Raw genomic sequence first — 22,344 nt, 5'->3', positions numbered from 1 at the left:
GCTGTAATCTAAATGTGAAAGCAGGATGCCTTTGTTATAAAGAACCATTTTAGTTATGGGAGGCCATGAACATAGCTTCAGTACATCCTGTGCCCTGTCCCTTATTCTCATTGTGAAAACATCTGCTCATCGGCTACCATGAAGTGTCTGTTTCCCACTGCCCAGCTCTCATGGTGTTCTTGGCTCCAGACCCAGCAGCTTAGCACCACCTAAGTCTGCTATATCTGAAATGTAGAAATTTTCTTCTGCATATAGTATAAAAGAACGGCACCCTTTAATGAATCAGGCAAAATCCCAAGATCTTATTAAATTTTACTCTGCATTCTCACCAGTTGACTATCTCAGGCTCTCAGCAACATTTATTATTCCAGGTAGAAGGGTACAAAAACAAATTACACATGATCCTTACCATCTAGGAGCTTAGTATTTGAAATTTCACTCCAGAGTGAATGCAAAAATCAAGGCCTATTGTAAAGAAAAAAAAAAAAAAAACTGCATTGGGTGCTAGTGCATGAATTTCCTAGTGCTTTAAGAATGTCAACGGTCAACTCACCCTATAGAGACTGTATTGGCTTTTACTTCCTTTCCCTACCCTCCACCCACATATCATTCTACAAAACCAGCATTTTCTCACCCCACATCCACAGAGTTCATCCACAGTCTGAAATTTCTTACCTTTAATGTGCTATTCAAAGTTCGGATTTTGTGGAGCTTCTCATTAATGGATGGATTTTTGCACCGCTTGACAAAGGACTTTCTCAACTCCTTTTTGGTTGAAGGTCGCCGGTCCCCAAGAGGAGATAGACTAGCTTGCTCTAATGATTTGTAGAGCTTCTCCATTTCATCATCTTCAGACACTTTTGTCTCTTCTATTAAAATAAATAAATAACAATAAACCCAGTTAATCAAGGACAGAACATTTGACATGGTGGTCCTAAAACAAGGCCCTCCTGATACCTTGATCTTAGGCTTCCAGCCTCCAAAACTGTGAGACATAAATTTTTATTGTCTAAGCCGCTCAGTTGGTGGTACTTTGTCATAACAGGGCCATGTTCCCTTTGAAGGCTGTAGGGAAGGATCTGTTCCAGGCCTCTCTTCCAGCTTCTGGTGGTTCCTTGGCTTGTGGCAGCATAACTCTAATCTTCACATGGTGTTTTACGGTGTGCATGTCTCTGTGTCCAAATTTCCCCCTTTTATAGACACCAGTCATATTGGATTAGGGGCTCACCCTATTGACCTCTTAACTAATTACACCTGCAAAAAATAACCATTTCCTAATAAGGTCACATTCTGAGGTCTCAGTGGTTACAACTTCAACACAGGAACTTTGGAAGGACACAATTGAACCCATAATAGTACACCCTCTAACCTCCCAAAATTCATGTCCCTCTCACATGCAAAATACATTCACTCATCCCAACATCTCCAAAAAGTCTTAACCCATTCAAACATCAACTCTAAGTCTCAAATCTCACCCAAAAATCATCTAAATCAGAGATTGGTGGGCCTCAGGGAATGATTCATCCTGGGGCAAAGTTCCTCTCCACCTATAAACCTGTGAAACCAAACAAGTTCTCTGCTTCAAAAATACAATGGTGGGACAGGATAACCTTACAAACCAGTACACACTCTACAGCTTGAGAACCATTGTCCCAGATCACTTTTTAATGTCCTTCCTAGAACTGTCCTTTGAATGAAGGAATCCACCTGTGGCCTGTGGCTTTCAGCAGATAATAATAACTCCTCATGCCACACACCTCCATTCTCTTTGTTAACCACACCTTGCCAGCCTCAGCTCAAATGCTTCCAGTAAAGTGACTCCACCCAGGATCCGGAGGGACCCCATGTGCTAGGCTAAGCCAGTGGCAGTTCCATCATGCTAGCCACAGTCATTCATCCAGGGATGAGCACGTGTCTCAGATCAGGCCCACTGGGGCCAAAGAGACTCAATTCTGAGACTTTGGTTTGGGGTATCAGGGAATCAATTTCTCTATTTTCCTAAACTGAGTGGTGTGATGATGTAACCTGGAAGATTCCAGAAATCATGCCAAGAATCATGAGAATGGAGCCAATCCATAGGCTCCAACTGAGACATGGATTTTGGTGATACCATTAGTGCCCTCTTAGCTTATGGGAGCCAGTACATTGTCTTTGTTAAGATATTCTGAGTGTTGTTTTCAAACATATGCAGCTGAAAGAGTCTCAAATGATATAGAAAGTTACTCAAAGAAAATCATCTCTTGATGCTGCTTTAATTTCTTACTAAGAACTTCAGTCCTTTATTCACTTCAGTCTGAAAATAATGTTGGGAAAGATAGACAATAAGATTGTTTTCTACCATGTACTCCCTAGTGTCTATGCATTTTAGCTCCCGTCCTGAGAACAAGCTTGATAGAGGATCATATAGGATGTATGGCCTTACAAGAACTGGAAAAAAGGTCTCTCCAAAGAGAAAAGCATACAATAGTAGTCTAGGAGCATCAAAATTAAGCACACTCACTCACTTTACAGTTTACTCTTATAAGATTAAGTGTCTTGAGGCAATAGTTTTCCCCCTTCTACACCAGAAAGTCCACAGGTGTGCCCAATACTCTTTCATAAAATGAAGAGCAAAGATGTTGGGCTAACTTTGCAAATAAATTAAAGTACTGGTCAGTAAACGTCTTTGTTCACTAGCACAATATTATCAAAAAAGGAGAAAATATTCAAAACTACATTTGGACACAATTAGACTTTTTGGCTTAGTCTGTGCAGACATCAAAAGTAGGTTTTTGTCAATAAGCACGTGAAAAGATGCTCAGTATCACCAGTCATTAGAGAAATGCAAATCAAAACCACAATGAGATACTATTTCACACTCACCAGGATGGCTAAAATAAAAAAGGCACAATAAGAAGTGTGGACAAGGACGTGGAGAAACTGGAACCCTTAAAGTTGCTGGTGGGAATATAAAATGGACCCACCACTTTAGGAAAGCATTTGGTAGTTCCTCAAAATGCTAAATGTAGCATTTTAAGTTACCACCAATTCCATTTCTAGTTATATACTCAAGAAAATTAGAAACATGTTAACACAAAACTTGTGCATGAACGTCATGAATGGTATAGACAAAAGGTGCGAACAGCCTAAATGCTCATCAACTGATGAGTGCGGTGACAGATTGTGGTACACGCATGCAATGGAGTATTAGTCATTAAAAGAAATGAAGTACTGACACATACTAAAACATGGATGAACCTTGAAAAATTCTTTGAAGTAAAAAAAGCCAGTCACAAAAGACACATACTGTATCGTCCATTTATAATGAAATGCCTAGAATAAACAAATCCATGGAGACAGAAAGTAGATTAGTGGTTGCCTGGGGCTGAGGAAGGGACAAGTAGGAATGGGGAATGACTGCTAATATGTATGGGGTTTTTCTGTGTGTGGTGCTGAAATGTCCTCAGATTAGATTGTGGAGCTAGTTGCACAACTCTATGAATATACTAAAAACCACTGAACTGTATGTTTTTATGTGTGAATTTTATGGTATGAGAAGCATATCTCAATAAAGCTATTAAAAAGTAGACTTTTATAAGATTATCATGATAACTGATGACACTTGCATAGGAGAAATACTAAGCATGGCAACAGTCCTGGAGTTAAGCTGGAGGCATTAGAAAGTCTTAAGAAATTTAAATGAAAAGACATCTGACTCTTAGAGGCGAACATTAGCACTGAGGACTCTGGGAGTTTTCAGTCCCACAAGAACACAATAATTGTACACATCCTTTTGTTACAGATAGGCAGGTGGGGACTCTACTTCAAATAAAGCCTGAATACATAGCTTTTAATACCACAGTATTTTTAAAGTAATATATATTTAACAAACCTCAAGAAACAAACCAAACAAGTATACAACAAAGAAGATAAACAGAATGACTTCTTTACTTTCTCTGTGTTCACCAAGCTACTCAGTTGTGCTACTAAAGATTGTGATAGAAAGTAAAAATACTTTTGTCTAACATATTAATTTGTAAGTATGTCAGAGTAAAATGATTATATTAAGATCTTATATCTAATTCAACAAATATTAAATCAGTAAAGATGAAAATAAACTTTAGAATCTTGAAATAATATGGCATAAAGTACATTCCCTAAATGAAATATAAAGAGGACCGCCTCTTTGGATAAGTTTATTATTATTTAATATATTTATATCAATATATATTACCTTTTAGTTAAAAATATCAGAGATTATCTCCCTCCCACACACATATTCCTGTCCCTAAATTAAGCTTTGGGGCATTAGCCATGAGGATGTGTGTGAGTGAGTGTGTATGTGCATGTGTGTGTCTGTGTGTGTGTGTGTGTATAACTTGATCCTCCAAGAAACAGTGGAACTTTAAAATAAATACACAGTAAAGTAGACCTGTTGGGATTATAAAAAGTTAATACAGAATTCACGTAAAATATGACCAAACAATGTTCAAAGAAACAAACCCTTTCTCATTGGGATTCACTTAGAAATTGGAGATAATAGTAAGGAGTGAATATGTTCAGATAAGGTTAAAGCTGTAGGAGAAATGGGGAAAAATGAATTCAAATTACCATTATGTTCTTACCTCTCAGCTCTCCATCTCTCCTCAGAGGAAACCTGAGACTAAAAGATCATGTGTCTGACGTCTAATAACCTGATTCCAGAATCACTCACAAAGGAAAGGATGGGAAAATAATAAATGATGATGTTAAGAGTCAAGAAAATACCCTGATTGCCTTTTTTGTATCATAATCTGAGAGATATACAACATATTGCTAGATACTCATGGGAAAGACCTGTGATCTAACCTCATCCATGAACGAAATGGGGATTTTATACTGTTTTACTGTTGCTAATGGCTGGTGCCTAGGTCTTCACAGGACAATAAAATGAACATCCAGTAATAATGGAAGCAGATGACAAATAGGATCATAGGACAAAAAAAGGACCCAAAGGGTACAAGCACACAAGAAAACACAGCTTGCACCTGACCCCAAAGCTGGGGTGAGAGTCCTTCCTAGTCGCTGTATGGAAGACCAGCGTTGGCTGGCTAGTCCTACAGGGCTATCCCTGTACCTTTCAGAGGCTTCTCAATAAAGTAATATTTTAAAAATCTCCATTTCACCTTTTTTATGTAAATATTTTTCTAAATTCTAATATCATATTAGGAAACACTAGATTGTTCCCTTATCTTACCAGATTATAAAAAGAGCAAAAAAAAAAAAAGACTGGCAGAAAAGACCACTGATCTCTCTCCCACTGGAAACAGAAGCCAAGTTAATTATTTCTATCTCCCTTGTCTTCTGTGGCAAAATAAAAGAATTTTGTCTGACAATCAACTGTTTCCAATGCAACTGTTATCCTTCCTCTCAAGTGCATATTTTAGTCTTCTTACATAAAATAACAGGACTTTAATTTCCTTCACCACATAAGGCATCACGCCTCACAAGTTCTTTGCCAAGGAAGATGAAAACTATTTTTATTTTATAGATGAGAAAAAATGTGGAGATTCTTGGAAAACAGTAAGTGATCTTTCCAAAATGTAAATCAGTGTAGAATTAGGAATAAAAGTTTGATTCCACACTGTGCAGGCCCATGCACTTCTGGACCAGTCTTTTCCAACTTTAATAAGCAAACAATCACCTAGGGATCTTGTTAAAATACAGTTTCTGATTCATTCAGTCTGGAATGGCAGGCACTGAGATTCTAAATTTTTAACGAGCTCCTAAGTGATGTCAGAAGTGCTGGTCCATGGACATACTCTGAGTAGCAAGGCTAGACTGCTTCCCAGCAATTAGTCATGCAGAAATAGCCTCAGCTCACTGGAAGGGAAAAGGACTGAAATTACAACTAGAAAGTTGAGACTTGTCCAGAAAGCAGCATCTATTTTCTCTGTGCCATATCATAGTTTTTAAAAAAATCTGGCTTGCTCAAGGGAGGGTTCCAGAATCCCTGCTCTAAAGCATCAATATCTCAATATTGTTGAGTTGGTAGGAATTTGGGGTAAATGTTAGTGACCCTTGACTTCTGTTAGACTGGCTCAGAATGTCTGGAGGGGTCAGACTAGTAAACGTTCTCCAAACTTAGGTCAATAATCTAATGATTTAGACTCAAGAAAGGGATGATATTTTTTTAACGAAATCTTTCTTGTTGACATTAGCGAAAGACCAAACATTTTTAACTAATGGTTACTAGTTCCCTCCCTTCCAAGACGATGCCAAGTGTATATGCTCCTCTCTCGCTACATCCCAGGTACTCAGCCTATTGTGTACTTCTGACAGGACAGGCACGCTCCCGCAGGCCCAGAATTTGGCTGTTGAGAACACTGTATGCAGATTATCTCTTTAAGTGCTGTATTGTCAACTTCGCCTCCGCCACTATCTTATTTTTGGTGTTTCCTTGTGCTTTCTAGAATGTGGTTTTTATTTTCTATTTAGAACATAAATGCTGGCCTCCAGAGACAAGAGAGGAATTCATATGCCATATTTCATATCAGAATTTGAAAGGAAAACTTTTTTGAGATTGGAAAAAATCTAAATGATGTCCCAAGGGAGATAATATTTGTTCCCAAATATGAAGCACTTGAAAAGGTTTAGGTAGAAAACAGTATTTCCTGTTTCATGTGCAATGTTCTAAGTATCTGAGAAAAGAAAGACCATGAAAGGCACTTGTTACAAAGAGAAGAAATAACTACATAGTCATTTGGACATTAAGACTTTAAGACTTTACAAAAGTCATTTACTGTAGCACCTGATGCGAAGAGATCAAAAGCTTTTTACAGGCTTCCTTTAATTAGTGATTCGGACAACTCTACAGCAAGAGACTTAGAATCATAATGACAGACAAATTTAAATTTTTAACTAAGATAAATCCAGATAACTTATTTTAACCATAAGGATACTACTAACCAAGAACATTAGCATAGTATAATTTTGAGAGACAGATTGCCTATTTCTGCTGCTGTTGATGGTGGTAGAGATCATTATCATGTATTTAGTTTTTAACTAGGTGACAGACACTGTGTTAACTGCTATACCAACATTCTGTCATTACCTTTGTAACAACCCTACAAGGAAAGTATTATTAACCCTGATATAAAGGAGAGAATGTCAAGACACAGAAAGATTAAAAACCTTGACCAAATTCACAAAGAGACAAACCTAGGTTCTGACCCAAAGCTTATTGCCTTATACACTATTCTTTATACTATAAGTATATTTGATCTACTTTCTTTTGAATAAAGTTCAGTGAAGAAGATTTTAAATCAGATAATGCATAGTCATCAAGATGGTAGATGGCGAGGCCAAGGCTCAGATGCCTGCCACCACTACTCTATCTTCCAAGGGAAAAGTCCCCACCCAGAGCCTCTGCTTCTGAGGTGCCCAGGTTTTATACCTCAGATTCTGTTCTCACAGGGCCACACGGCACTAGATCCTAGGAGAGGAAATTCGTAAGCTGGTCAGCAACCTAAAACACAGACTGGATAATCAGATTCTCTGCTTGGGCATTTGAACTGGGCACCTGGGGATAATGAACCAGTTTGAATCAGGAGCAGAAGACAAGAGTCACTATCATGGTAGGCTGGTCCCTGTATACAACAAAGGTATAAATGCACAGAAATGGAGAATGCGAAGTTGGGGTCTAAAAAAAAAAAGATGGCAAGTAAAAGAAATTCTGTAAGAGAAAAATCAGATTGAGAAAGTCAGAGAAAGCATCCAAGTATAAAGCAAGTGTTTTTACTTGTGTTCTTGTAACTCGGAGAGTAATTTCACTTTGGTTTCCCTCATTTTCCTATATTCGCTTTACCTTCTCTGCCTGTCAGTTACCTATTTTCTCTTGGATATTTGATGTTTCTATTAAGCAAGGCAACTCAGTATGCTTGTACTGCATTGTTGCTTTTATTGATAATAATAAACCTAGTCTATTGGGCGAACTTTAGGGTTTGTTTTTCTTTTGTTTTATTATTACTGCCTCTGTGGCAGTGATTTTCAGAAATAATCTTAGCTTGAGCTCATTGCCTAAGATTCTAATAAGTAGCTTTACATTCTTAAAACAAAGATTCCGGGCTTCCCTGGTGGCGCAGTGGTTGAGAATCTGCCTGCTAATGCAGGGGACACGGGTTCGAGCCCTGGTCTGGGAAGATCCCACATGCCACGGAGCGGCTGGGCCCGTGAGCCATAACTACTGAGCCTGCGTGTCTGGAGCCTGTGCCCCGCAACGGGAGGTGCCGCGATAGTGAGGGGCCCGCGCACCGTGATGAAGAGCGGTCCCCGCACCGCGATGAAGAGTGGCCCCCACTTGCCGCAACTAGAGAAAGCCCTCGCACGAACCGAAGACCCAACACAGCCAAAAATAAATAAATAAATAAATAAATAAATAAAAGGAATTATTCTCATGGCCTGTCCAAATTATAAAAAACAAAAACAAACAAACAAAAAAAACAAAGATTCCAGTTGTTTTCAAAATATATTCTTCCAATCATATGAGCACCCTGGATTAGGTGAAATATTTAAAGCAGACATAAAATTTCTATATCTGCTCACATCCTAAGAAGACAAAAAACATTGGCATGCACATAAAAAGGTATTTGGTTAGGGTTTTTTTTTCTTTTTTACATATATTTATGAGGTGAAGTTTGAATAGGAAATAAATGGGAAAAAAAACTTGAAATCGCCTAAAATCAAGGATACAAACCCAATGCACAGTAGATTAATATGTCAACCTTGGCTCCGTAACCTGCTGGATCTATCAACCATATGGATCCATGATGGGGACAAATGAGCACAAAATATAAAAACGGAAGACTCAGAAGGAGGGGAACGATATGAGGGGCACTTCATGCCAAGAGAAGTGAGGCAAGAGGAAGAAGAAGTTACCCCAATACAATTTCACAAGCAGAAAATGAAGGTTTGGAGCAGATAAATGCCCTTACCTTTTCAAGATGGAGCTCTCTTGTCCTTATGTCTATGGTTATAATCTAGTGTGATCTGTAATTACTTGCAAGACATCCTTATTTTTGCCTTATAGGAAATCCTCAGTGTACACATTTAGAGCTACATATTTCAACATGGCCATTAAACCCCTACTAATAAACCTTTTCCCAGGAAGTGATAAAAATTCTATACAGTTGAGATTATATTTCATGCCACAGGGGACTGAATGTTCTGGAAAACTTATGACTCATCCTTGATTCCTCTCTTTCCCTCACACATTTGATCCCTTTATTAAGTTCATCCATCACATATCTTTGAATGTCCACTGTGTACTCAGGCAGTGCAGTTGAAAGACTAGGGATAGACTAAACCAGGCAACTATCCTTTATGAATCTTACATTCTTACATTGTATGTTTATAATATATCCCAAATATGTGTATTTTTTCTGCTCCCCACCCCCATTGCTACCATCATTTCATTGTTGGTCTATTTCGACAGCTACGTTCCTAATATCCATTTTCCATACAGTGAAGTGATCTTTTTAAAATGTAAACCACACCAAAACTTTCCTCAGCTTCAGTTCCTCCAAAAATATCTCATTGCACTTAGAACAAAATCCAAATACCTTAAAGGACCCTGAATTCTCCAATATCTTCCTATGCTGCCCCTACCCACTCTGCTCCAGCCATGCTGGATTTATTTCTGTTTCTTGAACCGCAGAATTTGTGCCAGTACTAGAGCATTTATACTCTATTTTCTCTCTGTCTAGGGCATTTTGCCAGCTATTGTTTATATGTGTAGGTTTCCTTGTGAAATTCAGGTCCCAGATCAAATATTTCCTCCTCATGGAGATCCTCCCCAACCAGTAATCTAAATAAAGGTCCTTCTTCCTACCTCCATTATTATATACGCTTACCTGATTTCCCTTATAGAACGTACTCACTACCAGAAATTATCCTGTTCTTCTATTTACCTAATTGTCTCCAAACCCTGCCAAAACAGACATACGCACCGGACTGTAAGCTCTATGCAAGAGGGCTATTGCCTTTGTTATCTTCAAAAAGCATCTCCAAATGCCAACAATTGAGCCAGAAATATAGTACCTCCTCAAAACATATTTGTTAAACATTCACTGTTTGGTCAAAATTTCCATTCTTAATCTCATTCTCACCTCCTTCATATACACAGTGAGCTAATTTTGGATTTGGATTCTTTAAAAACTCAGTAAGTAAACTATACTTATTAAATGTCAAGTGTCTAGATAGATTAAAAGTAAAAATTAAAATTTGTTTTCGGTTAGAGAAAAAGGGAAAGGACACAAATTACTAACATCAGAAATGAAAAAGAGGGATATCACTACAGATCCCATGGGACATTAAAAGGATAGTAAAAAAATACTATGAGCTATTCTGTGCTCACAGATTTAATAACCTAGCTGAAACAGACCAATTCTTTAAAAGAAACAAAACTCACACAAGAAAAAATACATGATTTGAATAGGCCTATATTCAATCAATAATTGAAAAACCTTCTAATTGAATCAATAATTAATAACCTTCTAAAACAAAGCACCAGTCTCATATGGGTCCACTGATGAATTCTACCAAACATTTAAAGAATAAATTATACCAATTCTCTACAATCTCTTTCAGAAGATAGAAGCAGAGGGAATACTTCCTGACCCATTCTATGAGGCCAGCATTACCCTAATCATCAAATCCAGACAAAGACGTTTCATTGCTGAAAACCAATATACCTCATGAACATAGTTGCAAAATTCCTCAACAAAATATTAGCAAATTGAAGAATAAAAAAATTTTACACCATGACTGAGTGGGAATTATCCCAGATATGCAAGGCTGGCTCAACATTTGAAAATAAATTAATGTAGCCCATCACATCAATAGGCTTAAGGGGAAGAAGGAAAAAAACACATGATAATATCAATAGACACAGAAAAAGCATTTAACAAAACCCAATACTCATTTGTGATTAAAAAAAAAAACTTCTCAGTAAACAAGGAATAAAAAGAAAATTCCTCAACGCAATACAGAATATCTACAAAAAACCTACAGCTAACTTCATACTTAATGGTGAGAAACTGGAAGCTTTCCCACTAAGATCAGTAACAAGGCAAGGATGTCCCCTCCCACTACTCCTCTTCAACATTGTACTGAAAGTCCTAGCCAACACAATAACACAAGAAAAGGAAATAAAAGTATACAGATTGGGAAGGAATAAATAAAACTATCTTTATTCATATATGACATGAATTTGCATCTGGAAAAGGCAAAACTATGGAGATAGTAAAACGATCTGTGGTTGCTAGGCATTGGGGAAGGGAAGGATTAAAAGGTGGGGTACAGAGAATTTGTAGGACAGTGAAAATACTCTGTATGATACAGTATTAATGGATACACGTTGTTATACATTTGTCCAAACCCACAGAATGTAGAACACTAAGAGTGAACCCTAAGGTAAACTATGGACTTTGGGTAATTATGATGTGTCAGTGTAAGTTCATCAGTTTTAAAAAATATACTACTTTAGTGGGAGGAATATTGATAATGGAAAAGGCTATTATGCATAGGGGCAGGGGTAGACAGGAAATCTCTGTACCTGCCTTTCAATTTTGCTGTGAACCTAAAATTGCTCTAAAAATTAAAATCTACTTTGAAATATTTGTCAATTGGCTGGTTACTATAGTTTTGTAGTTTGAGGCAAATAGAACCTTATTTGCTTTGGCTTTAATTAAGAAGAAATAAAATTGTAGGGAGAGAAATTAAAAATTAACAACCAAAGGGTACTGCAGGAAAAGATGTCAAAGGCTTATGGTGTTGTCTTGATAAGAAGGATCTCCCTGTAAAAACTGATCTTATATTTTCCATTTCTAGTTGAAAATTCAGACATGTGCTCATATCATTCTAGTTCCTTGCTCTTAATGCATAGGGTGACATATATTCAGGAGTCTCTGGAACAGCCAGGAAGGTATAATCAAAGAGACAAACAAATGAATCTGAGACCATAAAGTTGGGAGCATCTCAAAGGACTGCACAAGATTCTTCACAGAAAAAAAGTATAAACTGCAGGTGTATGCGTTCAAGAAGAATTGCAAATCAGGGACGTCATTCTCAGACCAGGGGCACACAGAATTTTCCCCAGTTTTGTGTAAAAATACCTGGAGACAAATGAAAATGGAAACACACTGATCCAAAGTCTATGGGAATAACAAAAACAGTTCTAAGAAGGAAGTTTATAGTAGTATAAGCTTACCTTGAGAAACAAACAAACCAACAAAAATCTCAAATAAACAATCTAACCCTGTACCTAAAGGAACTAAAAAAAGAACAAACAAAACCCAAAGTTAGTAGAAAGAAAGAAATAGTAAAGATCAAAGCGTAAATAAATGAGACTAAAGAGTAGAAAAGATCAGTGAGACTAAGATCTGATTCTTTGAAAAGTAAACAAAACTGCTAAGCCGTTAGCCAGATTCATCAAGAAAAAAAGGACTCAAAAAAAACCAGAAATGAAAGACAGGTTACAACCAACACTACATGAATACAAAGGATCATAAGAGATTACTACAAACAAATATACACCAATAAAATGAACCTAGAAGAAATGAATAAATTCCTAGAACATGCAAACTCCCAAGACTGAATCAGGAAGAAACAGAAAATATGAAGAGACTGATCATCAACAATGAAATTGAATCAGTAATTTAAAAACTCCCAACAAACAAAAGTCCAGGAACACACAACTTCACAGGTGAATTCTACCAAACATTTAAAGAAGAGTTAACACCTATTCTTCTGAGACTATTCCAAAAAAATTGAAGAGGACAGAACACTTCTGAACTCATTCTATGAGGCTAGCAACACCCTGACACTAAAACCAGACAAAGATACTGTAAAAGAAGAAAATCACAGGCCAATATCACTGACGAACACAGATGTAAAAATCCTCAACAAAATATTAGCAAACCAAATTCAACAATACATTAGAAGGATTATACATCACGATCAAGTGGGATTTATCCCAGGGATACAAGGCTGGTTCAGTAACTGCAACTATAGCAATGTGATAACAAATCACATCAACAAATTGAAGAATAAAAACCATATGATGATCTCAATAGATGCAGAAAAGTTTTTGACAAGGTTCAACATCCATTTATAATGAAAATTCTCAACAATGTGGCTATAGAGGGAACATTCCTCAACATAATAAAGGTCATACATGAGAAAACTACAGTCAACATCATACTCAACAGTGAAAAGCTGAAAGCATTTCTTCTAAGATCAGGAACAAGACAAGGATGTCCACTCTCACCACTTTTATTCAACTTAGTATTGAAATCCCAGCCACAGCAGACAAGAAAAAGGAATCCAAATTGGAAAGGAAGAAGTAAACTGTCACTGTTTGCGGATGACATGATACTATAGGTAGAAAATCCTAAAGATGCCACCAAAAAACTATTGATCTCAGTTATATGTGGAATCTAAAAAACAAAACAGGGACTTCCCTGGTGGTGCAGTGGTTAAGAATCCACCTGCCAATGCAGGGGACACGGGTTCAAACCCTGGTCCGCGAAGATCCCACATGCTGCGGAGCAACAAAGCCCACGTGCCACAACTACTGAAGCCCGCACACCTAGAGCCCGTGCTCCGCAACAAGAGAAGCCACCACAATGAGAAGCACGCACACCGTAATGAAAAGTAGCCCCCGCTCGCCGCAACTAGAGAAAGCCCGCGTGCAGCAACGAAGACCCAATGCAGCCAAAAATAAATAAATAAATTTATTAAAGAACAAAATAGTTTTAAAAATAAAAAACAAAACAAAACAAAAACAGACTCATAGATACAGAGAACAAATAGGTGGTTGCCTGAAAGGAGGGCAGGGTGGGGGGGAGGGTTAGATAAATAAATGAAGGGAATTAAGAGGTACAAACCCCAGTTATATAACAATTAAATCATGGGGAAGTAACATATAGCATAAGGAATATGGTCACTAATATTGTAATAACTTTGTACGGAGACAGATGGTCACTAGACTTATCATGGTAATCATTTCTAATGTATGCAAATGTTAAATCACTATATAGAATACCTGAACTAACATAATATTGTTCATCAACTATATTTCAAAAAAAATGAGATTAAGGTCTGAGAACTACAATTGACCTAGTTATATTGCATAAATTTGCAGGTAACCTAATCAGCATTACTTCATGTCATCATCTAGGGATTTTTGGCCACTTGACATGAAGCAGAGAAAGCAGGCGGTGGGTCATCCATGCTTGAGATTAATGCCATTGAGGTCAAGAATTATAGATTCAAGATTTTTCCAGTAGTAAATATTTACTCCCATTTTCAAATCACTTCTCAAATTATAGTTTAAAAAATAGGATCACTAGGAAATTTTCTAGGGACTAAATTAAGTAGCAGAGATACAAAGACCAAGATTGGTCTTCACCTTGATAGACATACTATAGAACCCCTCAAGTAAGTCTCTCCTTTGCTTCTTATTCCCACTGCCACCCCAGCTATTACACAAGCTTCCTAACTCTTGTAATTTCCTTTGTCCCCTTACACCTTTCTACCCCCAAATTCTTAAGCTCATGTAATTTTTCTAAAGTACACCTCCAATTATATGATTACCCTGATTAGAAATCGTCATCTATTATCTATTGAAATAAACTAACAACAAGCCCAGTATTCAACATCACCAAAATTTATTTTCCATTCCTCTTTTCCATGGCTCACCTCTCTATGTGCAGACCTTCCCACTTAGATCTTAGATCAGCTTGGATCACTTAGATACGATCTTCCATATTTTGAGTTCCTGCTCTCTTTCAAATCCCTCGAGTACTTTGTATGTCTCTGTGGCACTTATTTTACTCTGCTTTCTTTTGTTAAATGAGTCTTATTCTTCCCACTCTCCCCATTACACATTAAAATATTTTAGACCAGAAATTGTAACTTGCTTGTTTTTGTATTCCTATTAGCACAAAGTACATAAGTACATGTTAGGTACTCAAAAAAAAAAATAATAATAATAATAATGCTTAATTGAATGGAGTTCATTAATCAACTTTTTCTTATTATTATCTTGCTTCCTAAAGAGACATACCTCATAATTCCTACAGCATCATCTGAGGTAGCTAGCTAAAATAATGTAGCATCTGTACTGTTTGCCCTAAAATTGTGTAAAATTTTTGGTAATTGTTAAATCCTAAAATCTGGCTCATTTATGTCACTTTCCTGAGATGTCATGCATGCGCTAGTATGTATATATCTTCATTAAAAATGCATTTTATTCAACATGATTCCCAGGTCCATTCTGTCTGTACTTGTACTTAACAATTTATTTGCATAAATTGGGTATTAGTCTCGTTAGTGGTTATTCAGCTTGTCAGCGTCCAGGGTAGGGTCACCCCATTCATGGAGTAAGTATAAGTCAAACTGTCCCCACATTGCCAGCATAATGTAAGTAGAGAAATACAATGTGGGTCATCATCACACCGGCATGAGTCATGGGCCAAATAACCTTTCATCAAAGAAAGAAACGGTATAGAGTAAAATTGAGCTGAGATGAATATTCCATTTAACCCCATCACCTCTTACCCCATTACGCTTTGTGGAAAGACTCAGTGAAGAGTCTGAAGAGCTCTGGAACTCCCAATGCAGAAAGGCAATAGAATGCAATTAACACCCTGCATTGTTTAAATAGCTTACTCTGCAGGGGAAAAATGTCTAAAAAGGTTTATCGGTATAAAATTCTAGCAACCACAATTTTAATCGCATACCAACTGCAAAATATTTCTCTCATTGTCTAAATAAAAAGAAGCCTATAATACATTGTGTCTGCCTGTTTCAGGGCTCAGTTGTTAACCTTTAAGAATCTTTTCTAGGATAAAAGCCTCTTTCTCCAGCAAACACATCTTGAAACTGGGACTTAATCTAAAATCCTAACTCCTGTCATGGACCATGTCGAAACTTCAATCCCTATCATAAAAAATGCTGAACAATATTTCAAACACAGGAATTTTAGCACTTTCCTTCTTTTTTAATTGGCAGCTAAAAATATAATAATTTTTAGAAGTCACAAAAATGAAACGCTACCTTCTTTTCCAACACACAAACACACATGTAAAAAAAAAAAAGGAAAGAAAAAGCACAGTACTCAGTCTGATTACTCAACAGCACGTCATCGCAAACGCAAGCGAAAACTGGGTTGCTGTTTCCATAGCAATGACTTTATGTGGTTTAACTCTGCTGGGAATTTAACCAAATCCCCAGCAGCAGGAGAAAATCATCAGCAAAAATTTTGTAACATATGGCAAGTGCCAACAAATCAGTGAGGGGAAAAATAGTTTTATTTTCTCTTCCTTTCTACTCCAAGGAATACCTTTATGTCAAGTTGTTTGAAGAAGCATACAGATATTGCTGGTCACTCTGCACCTAACTCAAAATTTTAAAATACCTGGTTTCTTCCTTCTTAGATTAAAAGAGCTGTTGGTACTCAGCCAGGCTCTGCAGCACACTCATGCCCAGAATGACATTAGACATTGACAAGAATTGCGGGCATCTTCCCATGACTATCAGGTTACTCGCCCTAAAGGAAAACTCAATCCGCGGTGTTATCTCTTGAGAATGAATGAAAATGGAATTTTATTCTCTATTTTGCTTTTGAAGCCATCCTCATCCCAGGGTGCTGTGTGTGTGTGTGCACATGAGTGTATGTGTATTTGTGCATGCATGAAACAAGCGTTTTAGTTCTATTAATGGCCCAATAAATAAAGCCAGAGTTTTTAGCAGGAAAATAATAGATATGGTCCTCTTCATTATTTTCTGTAGTTCCACCAGGCCTATATCTGGAAGGATCTTCTAAGTATCAAGTTAGAGGCCATCTAGTTCAAGGTACTTAAATTCCCTCTTCAGTATATCTTCATAAAAAAAAAAAATTGTAATCGGCATGCAATATGCAATTAATACCCAGTGAAAATGGTTGTCTCAGAATAAGTAAACACCTTCAATGACGAGGAACACATTACTTTCTAAGGAGCCTATTCAAGTTTGAACAGTTCTCAATGTTAAAAAGAAGTTTCTTATGCTGAACTTAAAATTATCTCCTTTTTACTTGCACCACTGGCCTCAAAATTTGCATCAATTTCATACTTCCACAGAGGTACAAATTAAGCCTAATACCTTCATATCAAAACACCTCACAAAGCTGAGGCCAGCCTGAGTCTACTGCCTTCCATTCTGTACAGTCCAATATTGATCCCCCATCCCTACCTCATTCACCTCTAAAAGTAGGTTATTTTGGCAATGACTTCATTTACTCCATTTTTTTCTAATTGTAAAGTAGGTAATTGGTCTAAATTAGGGGTATCAAACAAAAATGACATCAGAGGCCAGGCAGGTAACTCAACTGTGTAAAGCATCTTCACATAAGGTCACAGGGAGCAGTGACAACAGACACATGGGTCTGTAGTTGTAATTCTTGGCCTAAATTACTCTAATACCAAATATCAAATTAACAGGGTAACTATGAAAATTTGAGAACTTAAAGAAACTTTCCCTGATTAGGCTGGGGGAGAGGGGACAGCTGTCACCTACGTCATCAGGCCACCCTGACTGGCGATCATGTGAATTTAGCCAGTCAACTTCCCCTCAATGGTACGCTGAAAAAATACAAATCAAACTCGTCATTCTCTCATTTTTAAGTATCTGCTATCAGCTAAGCTTGTTTTACACTGGAATGAATAAGGCACAGACCATCAGGAAAGACCCATCATGATTGAAAACTAATCATTTTTTAAAAGTTAGTCTGAATAAAAGACAAGGACCAACAATCATGGAGTATTAAGAAAGCTCACACTCTTCATTTCTATACTCCAATAAACTCTTTCATTTGCTAAGACTTAACATGCTTTTTTTTCAAACACATAAGCTGTGCTCTCCTTTGGTTTTAAAGTTCTAGTGCTGCACCCCCAAAGTGCAGGCAGATTGTCTGTCTTCCTGTTCACCGTGTAGGAAGGCCCCTCGGGAGCTGACCTGCTAGGACCCAGACCTCATCTGTGCTTATAGTTCAGGGAAGGTGGTAGCTCTGCGTATGTTTGGAACCGTGGTGGTGATGTCATCTACAAAATGTTGATCTAATCACCACAAACTCCAGAGCACAGTACATGGGACCAATAAAAACCAAACCAAAACAAAACAAAAAACTCAAGTTTTACCTCAGATTGGTGAAAAAGTATCATTATTTTGTGAACACGTCTTATAGTTGCAGGCATGTGGTTGGTGACACTTACAGCGGGTCATAAATGGTCCTGAAGCTGGAGTTTTCTACATGCGATCTCCTCTCCTCTACAGAAGTAGCCCCTGGACTTAGCCCCACTTGACCGTTTAATTATTGAATCATTCGTGACTTTAAACATTCTTTTTACAATCGACATTAGCATTCCACATCCACATACAAATATTCATTCTCAAAAAAGAGTAAAGAGTTTCTTGGTTTACCTCTATCCGTCATCTTTGATCCAGCCGGCTTGTCTGGGACAGTAAGATGATCTAGGTTGCTACTCAATGAAGAAGTGTCATCAGTGGATAAAGAGTTCAAAAATCCACTTCCTGATGTGGCGAAGCTGGTTTCCAGGGCCCTGCGACCATTTGCCTCTGAGGCTGCAGGTGAGCGGCCCTGCACAGTGCATGTCACAGACTGTCCCACGTCTTCAGCGGCAGACGAGCTGTCAACCACGTCCATCCAGAACTGTCTTTCTCTAGATATGGAGGAAGGCAAACTTCTGGGTGTCTTTTTTAGGTTTTCCATGGAAGAGAAAGAACGCGATGTTTCATTCAATTTGGGTGAAGACGAAGATGCTCGCTGGGCAGCCTATTTTTCATAAATAAAACCAAAAGAAAATAAAATAAATCATGATTAAGTCAGCATTCTCTACTTTTCATTTTCAAGGAATGTACTCCAGTGTTTCAAAAAGTTGCCAATAATAAAAGAATCAAAAGAAAAATAGATGGTATTTATACCTGTATGACAGACATTATGATCCCATTTTCCAAAACCAAACTGTATAACTTTGAATTCACTACTCTAGGATCTGAAAAATCTCCATGTCATGAATTACCCTACTCTTCAATGCTCTCCAGATAACTAAAAGACTCCTTTGAGGAATTCATTGGAACACTGAAGGACGCTTTGAGCAAAAAGTAGATTGCAATCTCTCACTGAATTCTAACCAATTGAGCAAAAAATCTTGAGAAAGGTGATTAAGAGAGAGAAAGTAGGGCTTCCCTGGTGGCGCAGTGGTTGAGAATCTGCCTGCCAATGCGGGGGGACACGGGTTCGAGCCCTGGTCTGGGAAGATCCCACATGCCACGGAGCAACTAAGCCCGTGAGCCACAACTACTGAGCCTGCGCGTCTGGAGCCTGTGCTCCGCAACAAGAGAGGCCGCGATAGTGAGAGGCCCGCGCACCGCGATGAAGAGTGGCCCCCGCTCGCCGCAACTAGAGAAAGCCCTCACACAGAAACCCAACTCTAACAGAAGACCCAAAACAGCCAAAAATAAATAAATAAATTCATATTTTTTTAAAAAGAGAGAGAGAAAGCAAAAGCTGGAGCCAGACGGGAAGCAAAATAATATTAACTGAGAGGAAGACCAGTGATGTGGGTACAACACATACATTTACACCCTCAAATATTTGTCACAGTTCCTTAGCACATGACCAGTATAAGCTCATAACTGCAGAGTTAAGTGAAATAATGTTAACTCATTCACTCTTCAATAATTTTAAAATGTCAAAAAACTTTCACCAAAGAAGACGGGAATACATATGCAGGCTCCTAATTCATTAAAGGGAAACCAAAAACTACGAGAAGTGGGTTGACGGTGTAGGATCTTCTGAAAGCAGCTCCTGACATACAATCCAACGGTGAATGCCAATCCTTGGCAAAATTTTCACCAGTCCATGGAGAAAACATCAATGCAGCATCACCAATGTCCTCTCTGGGGAAGAACTTCATTTATTCTGAGATTTTATCCTTGTTACATTTTGATGTTAAAATATATGCCTTCTTTTGGAAAATGGTAATGGTAGCTATTAGCTTTTGTCTTTTGGAGTTTTTTTTAATGTTCTCCATAGCAAAATAAAGATTTGGCAACTCTATGTTGTTCCTCCATTTTTAAATTTATTGGTCAATAAAAATCCAAAAAATCTAAACACCAGTGCTCTAGGGGTCACCCTATATCTCCAATGGCAGATAAGACAGAGAAGGCTTTTTCTGGTTCGGTTTCATTATGTCATCCTATGAGATACTCCTGTCAATTTCAAGCATTCAGAACTCCAAAGAAGTGGAGGAACTGGTAGGGAGGAGATTGCCAGAGGGAAGAAGCCAAAGGGCAAAGTAGGCTCCTCTCCCCAAAACCTCAGAATCACTGCAACTAACTCGAGATAGTTGACTTTGTTCCAAATTAATATGTGCCCAAGAATTTTGCAGGTTCTAAGCTCTGAGTTCTGACGGAAAAAGTCAGTAAGTGTCCGATAAGTGCCTAGCTGGCTGCATGCTAGACCTTGATTGTCAAATAAGCAATAAATCCACTGTTTAGTAGCATGACACTAAAACATCTAGTTAAGATACTAACTCATCACACACATCTTCTTAATAATAATATATTTGGCATGACATGAAAACTTTCCTTTCAGGAATGTGTCAAAAAGCTTTCAAACCAGCTGCCTTCAATCACTCAGACCACTTAACTAGGAGATCCAGATCTGTAATTCACTAAATAAAATCCTAGCTACCCAGAGGAGGTAATGCACCCCCTGCCAAACTGTCCAAATAAATGCCAAGACTTGTTTACTCGTTAGCAGGATCTACGGAATAAATGTTAACAAAAATATCCATTCAGGCCCAGTCCTAACACAGTCCCCTATTGTGAGCTATTTTAGTAAAACTTGGCTTCAGTGGGATCAGCTTCCTTTTCTGAAAAGAGACCAAACACGAGCTTTTCCTGTTGCTCCTGTTGATACTACTGTAATTTGATTATAGCAAAATGGGCTATTTGTGCAAAAAGCGGTTGCTGCAGCACTTTCCATAAGCCTTTTTAAACTTCAAAACGCTGCTTAAAAGACTGAGGAAAGACATATTCAATGAGCATCAGAAATTTCCGGGGAGTGTATTCCTGCTTTGGTTCTCCTCAAACACAGCCAATGCTTCCAGGCCACTTTCTCTATCACCATGTAGCATGTATAAAGTTGATTTTCAAACGGAGAAAAGAAGACTGAGGGGCAGAAAAAGGAAAAAGGAAAAGAACTAGAGAGAAGGAAAAACAAAATGAGAAAAGGATGGTGTGTACCAGGTCAGAGGGAGTTTTCGTTAGAAGAGAGATTGACACAAATCAAAGGTTACCTGGAGTGCAGTTACAGAGGATCGATAGGGGAATGTGCTTTATAAACCCTGTGGTGCTAAATCTTGCTTTATTATTTCTACCATTCTCTAGCTATTTGTAGCCATAAGTCAAACAGAGAACCTTTAGCTCAGTGCCTTCTATGAACCATCCAAGTAACATACCCAGAAAACTCCCCACTGCAAATCACATGAAGGTAGAAAGGAGCGACAGTCTCTCCTCTCCAGCCCACCCCTGCTTGGCTCACACAACCCCATCCTTCAAGGGTCAGTTCAAGGGCCACCTCCTCCAGGAAGCCTTCTCCAGTGGCCTCAGGGCGAGGTAGGTACATTTTCCCTGTGCTCCTGGGCTTACTTCTATCACACCAGGTAGAGTATCATTTTATTTGTCAACTAATACTGTAATTGTTGATGGATTTGTTCCTCTTTTTCGGTGAGTTACTTGAGAGCAGGCTGCCTTTAATCATTTTTGCATCTCCATTTTTTTGCATTTGTGCCTGACCTTAGTAAATTAATAAATTAATAGCTAGCTGGTAATAAATTAATGCTACAAAGACTGGTCTAGAAAACCAGCTATGTGAAGGAAAACAGCCCAGAGCAGTTCAGTCTCTTACTCAGGAGCACCCTGAAATTTTCTGTAAAGTTGCTATGGATGATTTATCCAAATCCTGGGATCCAGGGGTGACCATTACTGATTGCAATGCAAATACTGCCACAAAGTATTCTCAGAATCTCAAATAAAATTATTTTATTTATTAGACATTAATAATTGTATGTTGCTTCATTTATTTCAGAACATTTGGGCTTCAAATTTTTATTTTTTTAATGAGAAAATGAAAGACATTTTAAAAATCTTAGTTTTAATGAAGAGAGTATGTACATGATTAAATAAAAAAATCAATATTGCTTTTCTCCATTTTCTGTATAAGAGATTTTTATTCATTGAAGAAGCTTAGTTCAAAAG

The 22,344-nt window shown here is 37.9% G+C and overlaps 2 protein-coding genes across 3 annotated transcripts in view; one reads left to right on the top strand and one right to left on the bottom strand.

Annotated features, from left to right (window-relative positions):
- IPCEF1 (interaction protein for cytohesin exchange factors 1) overlaps positions 1-22,344 on the bottom strand; it is a 94,127-nt gene that overhangs the window by 9,818 nt on the left and 61,965 nt on the right. For both annotated transcript variants that reach the window (XM_007186134.2, XM_057527569.1), the window contains exons 9-10: positions 18,481-18,853; positions 676-869 (exon numbers count right to left, since the gene is read on the bottom strand). In XM_007186134.2, coding sequence (XP_007186196.2) covers positions 676-869; positions 18,481-18,853 — 567 coding nt within the window. The remainder of the gene's footprint in view (positions 1-675; positions 870-18,480; positions 18,854-22,344) is intronic.
- The window catches only part of OPRM1 (opioid receptor mu 1), a 174,733-nt gene that overhangs the window by 104,961 nt on the left and 47,428 nt on the right, over positions 1-22,344 (top strand). The gene's annotated exons all lie outside the window — the stretch shown is intronic.

The sequence above is a fragment of the Balaenoptera acutorostrata genome, chromosome 14 (assembly GCF_949987535.1).
Source record: "Balaenoptera acutorostrata chromosome 14, mBalAcu1.1, whole genome shotgun sequence".
In the NCBI taxonomy this organism is placed as follows: Eukaryota; Metazoa; Chordata; class Mammalia; order Artiodactyla; family Balaenopteridae; genus Balaenoptera; species Balaenoptera acutorostrata.
The sequence above is the reverse complement of the archived record's forward strand: the minus strand, read 5'-3'. Positions and strand labels throughout refer to the sequence as shown.